General features: G+C 36.1%; 1 protein-coding gene across 1 annotated transcript; it reads left to right on the plus strand.

The window, feature by feature from the left end:
• Positions 1-776: 776 nt before the first annotated feature.
• LOC103729077 (olfactory receptor 14A16-like) lies at positions 777-1,856 on the plus strand. The gene has a single exon (XM_008827051.2). It carries the CDS (start codon positions 909-911, stop codon positions 1,854-1,856), a length of 948 nt encoding a protein of 315 aa, XP_008825273.1. The 5' UTR covers positions 777-908.
• The last annotated feature ends 4,484 nt before the right edge of the window (positions 1,857-6,340 follow it).

Raw genomic sequence — 6,340 nt, forward strand, 5'->3', positions numbered from 1 at the left:
CAAGTTCTGGGAGGTTATTAATGGCTGTGGCAATAGTCTGCATAATTTTGGGAGTCTCTTGAACTAACCAGGCCAACAGCTCAAAGGAAGGTTTCTCCTGTCCGGCACTGTTTCTTGTTATGTAGCCTTCAGGTATACACATGGACTCATTTAGAGATAGTGTATATGTAATCTGTCAGATTTTTGGAATAATATGATTCCCAGTCAGGCTTGCTAAGATCAAGAGAACAAATGATACCAAATGCTGGAGAGGATGTGGAGAAAGGGTAATGTTCATTCACTGCTGTTGGGATTTCAAATTCGTGTAATCCCTACCAAAAGCATTGTGTATAACTCTTAAAAAAGTAAAATTGAACCTATCACATAAACCAATTATACCACTCCTTGGCAATATACTCAAAAGACACATCATAGTGCATAGATACTTGTACACCCATGTATATTGTTGCTCTTTTCACAACAGATAAGAGATGGTAGAAATCTAAGTACACCTCAGCTGATGAGTGAATAATTAAAATGTGGTACATTTACACAATGGATTTTCATCGGTGGTAAAGAAAGACTAAATCACTGGGGGTGGTGATGCACGCCTTTAATCCCAGCACTCACGAGGCAGAGGCTGGTGGATCTCTGTGAGTTAAAGGCAAGCCTGGTCTACATAGTGAGTTCTAGAACAGCTAGAACTACAAGGTGACCCTGTTTCAAAAATACCAACCTCCCCTCTAAAAAAAAATAAGATAAAATAAACTTTCAAAGTTTTGAAATGTCACTCACCATGTAATATCACATCAGAAAACATCAATAAGAATGTAGTAAAACAAATCAACAATTTAAAAAACTTAGGAAGGAAGATCTAAGTAACTGAAACAATACTAATTTTCCTTGCATTTTCACAGCCAGGAGTCACAATGACAGAGACAATGACCAACATGACAGTCTACATGGAATTCTTGCTCATGGGATTCCCAGATGGCCAGGTGCTGCAGACACTGTGCGCCACACTCTTCCTCCTAATTTACATGGCAGCACTAATGGGAAATCTCCTCATTATCATCCTCATCACCATAGACCAGCATCTCCAATCACCCATGTATTTCTTTCTGAAGAATTTGTCTTTGATTGATATGTGTTATATCTCTGTTACAGTTCCCAAATCCATCATGAACTCTGTGAGCAACATCCACTCCATATCTTTCCTAGGGTGTATTTTACAGGTTTTCTGTTTTGTATTTTTGGCAGGCACTGAATTTTCCCTTCTTTTGGTGATGTCTTATGATCGTTATGTTGCCATCTGCCTCCCTCTGCACTACGAGACCATTATGAATAGAGCTGCCTGTGTGCAGATGGTGGCTGTTGTGTGGCTCACTGGGTGTGTCTATGGGTCTCTTCATGCTGCAGGGACGTTCTCTGTGCATTTCTGTGGTCCCAACATAATACATCAGTTCTTCTGCGATGTTCCATCACTTCTCACACTAGCTTGTTCTGGAGAACAAATTTTAGAATACGTGTTTATCATTGCCAGCTGTTGTTTTGGTTTCTTGTGTTTTATATTAATGGTTATTTCTTATGTTTACATTTTCATTGTCATCCTAAGAATTCCTTCTGTGCAAGGAAGGTTTAAAACTTTCTCCACTTGTGTGCCCCATCTGACTGTGGTTACCTTGTTTCTCTCTTCTGGATTTGTTGCATATTTAGGCTCCACATCCAAATCTGCATCATCATTGAACTCGTTCATGTCAGTGTTTTACTCTCTGTTATCTCCCAGCCTAAATCCTTTGATTTATAGCTTGAGAAACAGGGATATGAAAGTGGCCCTATGCAGCATTTTAGGTGATAAAATGACCACAAACATTTAAATATTGAAAAACTTACCTAGTTTGAGTCTTAAGTATGTAAAATTATCTGCTAATTCAATCCTGTAATAACTTTATTAGATACCTGCTGTACTGTCTTGTTCTTACAAAAAATGACTCATTTTTTTAATGTTATATGGGTCTGACCATCAGAGGATTGTTTTAGAAATTTTCAACCTAGTGGGAATCTTCCAAACATTATGTTCATATGAATAGACTATAGGCTTACAGTAATTTATTTTTATTTTATAACAATATATATACTAATATGGTTTTCAATATAGAATTTTTTATGAATCCAAAATTGAGATATTTTAATACACTTTCTCTCAGTGATTCTCCTCATTTTATTCTTGCAACATTTAAAATTAATATTAATTGTTAATAACAAAATTCTAAAAGGTGTTTTCTTTTTTGACTTGTCTAAAACAGAAACATATATTAATAAATTTAAAGATCAATTCATTAGTTAATTAAATATGTTCTATATTATTATCTTGAAAGTACAATATTCATAGGTACATTTCTGAAATTTTTGTCTGCAGTGTGGTTATAACAGTTGTCAAAGGCCTTCCAGATAATGAAGTATTATGAGTAGTGACAATGGAGATTTCTGGGGTAAAATAGAAGGAGAGAGTTGGTAATTCTTTAACTTAAATTGGTAAAGTGGCTCATTTTAAGGTACTTGTGTGTAAGTCTTTCCCTCAAGTATGGTTTCCAGTTGTAGATGTGAATGTGAGGGCAGTACTATCGACTGCTTTCAAGGAGGGAGGGAAACCACTTCACCTGCCATCAATCTTCTTTTTAAAAAAGTATTTTCTTTATTATTTTTATTTTATGTGTATGCTTGTATTGCCTGCATGTAGGTAAGTGCATCCGTGTCATGCAATACCCCCTGGAAGACAAAAGAGGCTGTTGGATCCCCTGGAACTGGAGTTATGGACAGTTGTTAGCTGCCATGTAGGTGCTGGGATTCGAACCCGGGTCTTCTGCAAGAAGAGTCAGTGGTCTTAAATGCTGAGCCATCTCTCCAGCCCCTCAATCTTCTGTATGGTAGTGAAAACTTTAAAAATGCAATGAGTCCTGACTTCCAAGGCAGGAACTGAATTTCTAAAGTAAATGCAACACAAAAGAAGAAACTAATACTAGAGTCTTCCAAAATTTAAATATGTTTTCAAAAAACAGAAATATGCATTCTAAAGACCAAAACATAGAAACAAAACTGTGAATGGTGCAAACAGTCTCAAGAATATGAGGCTTAAAATTCCAGACTGAACACAGCTACATACCATCAGTCCTTATAAATTCCCAATGAAATTACATTGTAAAAAGCATTTTAAATGCATAAATATGAGAGAGAAAAAGAAAAGGCAATAATGACAGCTTTCAAAGCCAGTGAGATAATGGTTGAGTAACAACTAATTTAACAGAGCAAAACAAGCTGTAATATGAGTTGGAGGTGATTGATGGGAACTCAAAAGAGAGTTGACGTGCATTTTAGAACTCCAGGAAAGCTCAGCAGTCATAGGCAGCAGGGTGAGAGTAGGAAGACAGGGCAGAGCCAGCAGAAGATGCAGTTTTGATGCTCTCCTGTCCCATGCATCTCTTCCTTCACCCTGGCAGAAGAGAAAGGTTTGTCTACTAGATGACTGAACCTGAACACACCATTTTAGAGAACCAAGCCAGTGAAATGCAGCAAGGAAAGACCAGGAAAAGAGAGACTGAGGTTAAATTTGTATCTTTGAAGATTAAGTAACAGCAAATTTGGACTACTTAGTCTGGTGGTTGGAACTAGCTAGTCTTCCCAAGAAGCAGACAGCAAGATTCTTTCTCTGGGGAATCTGATGAACTCAAGAAAATACCTATTGGAAGAATGAACCCATTCTATTCCCACTAAAGCTCCTTGGAGCTTGTTTCCATCCTGCTGAGGCTGCCAGATAGTGCCTGACTAACTAATGTGTTACCCAAATACCTCCTCTCCCATGCCCCTGCTTTGGAACCATTTCCATTCCCTTCCACTGCTGCAGAACTCAAGCATTCTCTGCTTGCTTGTAAGAACCAGCCATTCCTGTTCCCATCAGCTCTCATTAGGCTTTTGCCCTGTTCTGCTTAGGCTGCCAGAGAGCACCTGACTAACTGGGAGAGACAGCCAGATCTTTTTGTACCAGGTCACCATTCCCCTGATTTGGTTCCTGGGCTGGCACCACCTTGTTTAGCTAGTTATAACAATTCCAGTTAATGCTCATCGCTTAAAATTTGGCCTGGTCTCTGTTGCCCTCCTGGAGCGATCCTGACAAGCCTGCCTGGATTCATCCAGTCCCTCCAACAGAAAAATCAAAAAGAAAACTTGAAGGTTAGACCAACTAATTGTTCATACTAGATCATAAATCAACCAAGCTGATCAGCAATAGAAAGAAGAATTAAAGTTGAACTCAACAAAGGAAAGCTTGAATTTCATATCAGATACATAAATTATAAAAGAAATCCATATGCTAAGATGACAAGTAAAAGTTAAAAATACTATGAAAAAATTAATATGTCTCCCCCCAAACCACCATTCCTATAGAAGGTTCTCCAATGATAACTACCTAGAAGTAGACCAGGATACAGAATTTAAAAGACTAATCATAAATATGATCAAAGAATTCAACAAATTTGAAGAGCATACAAAGAACTCAAAGTACTCAAAAAAGACAGAGATAACCCCCTGAATGAAGCTCAAGAAAACACAAATTTATAGACAAATGAAGTGACAAATGCAATTTAGGATTTGGAAAGTGAATTCATGAAATAGATATATATCAAAGAAAACTGAGGATGAAATGAAGATGTAGTTGAAAATGTCAATAAGCCAGGTTAAAACATCAAGAAAAGCCTCCTCAAAAGAATTAATGAAATGAAAACCATACTATCAGGACTGGACTATAAATTTGAAAAACTGGACCACTGAAACAAAGAATATGAAAAATATTTAAAAACAATGGAATTTAATGTGCAGGTGGGACAACATGAAAATACCAAATTTATGCATCATAGGCATAGAAGAAAGATAAGACTCCCTTGTCAATAGAATTTCCACATCTTTGAATGGATTATAGAAGAAAATTTCCATAAATTAAAGAAAGACATATTCATATAGATAAAAGAAGCACACAGAAGACCAGTTAGACAGGACCAGAAAAGAAACTCTGCACAAAATTTCATACTAAAAACACCAAATGTATAGAACAAAGACAGAGTACTGAATACTGATTGAGAAAGACAAGTTATGCATAAAGGAAAACCCATCAGAAGTACAGCTTTCTTTTTTTTTTATACAAACCATAAAAGCAAGAAAAGCCTGGAGAAAGTATTCAAAAATCCAAATTATTATAGATGTCAATCCAAAGTACTTAACCCTGCATAGTTATAGTCATAGTCTGTCATAGTCTGTCATAATCAAAGGGGGAAGAAATAGTCCATGAGACTAATAGACTGAAATAATGCATGTCTGCAAACATGAGCTACAGAGAATACTCAAAATAATATAAAGACAGAAGGAAGTAATAACCGTACCCAAGAGGCTTCAGAAAGAAAACTAATGAGGGTATAACTTGGAAACACAAAATAATACTAAAAGCACATACAAAAAATTACAGTAATTAAAACACATCTCTCAATACTAACTTAAATTATCAACAGCCTCAACTCCCTAGTCAAAAGACACAGGCTATTAGAATGGATTAAAAATCAAAAGCTGCCTTTTTGTTTTCTATAAGAAACCCATATCAACTTCAAGGATAGGCATTACCTTAGTGTGAGAGAATGGAAAAAAAAACTATTCCAAACATATGGCACTAAGAAACAAACAAGCATCAGAATTCAAATATCTGACAAAATAGATTCCAAACTAAAATAATTCAGAAGAAATAAAGAAAGAAACTACATTCTGATCGAGGAAACAATTGACCAAGAAGACATTACAATTGTGAATATATATGCACCAAATTCTAGTTTAACCAATTTCATAAAGACAGTACTACAGGACTTGAAGACAGAGATGAACCCCAACTCAGTTATAATAGGTTACTTCAATACCACACTGTCTCCAATAGACATGTCAACTGTAAAAAATAAGCAAAGAAACATCTGAACTAAATTTTCTCACATGTTAAATGAACTTAATGGATATCTACAGAATATCCCACCAAGCAACAAAGAATACACATTCTTCTCAGCACTTCATGGAAGTTTCGCTAAAATTGATCACATTCTGGGGCACTAAATAAATCTCAATAAGTACAAAAAAACCAATTAAAATAATTCCATGCATTCTATCAGACTACAATGCAATAAAGCTTCAGATCAAGAGCAAATGAAGGTCTAATAATTGTTGAACGCCTCCCAAGCCCACCAGGCTTGGAGCTTCAACAAAAGAAGAGTCAAGACAAATGTCTTGATTTTATTATAAGAAGTTTAATTCTCAACAGTCAAGTGAGCAATCACAG

The sequence above is a fragment of the Nannospalax galili genome, unplaced genomic scaffold (genome assembly GCF_000622305.1).
Source record: "Nannospalax galili isolate Female #2095 unplaced genomic scaffold, S.galili_v1.0 scaffold353, whole genome shotgun sequence".
Taxonomy (NCBI): Eukaryota; Metazoa; Chordata; class Mammalia; order Rodentia; family Spalacidae; genus Nannospalax; species Nannospalax galili.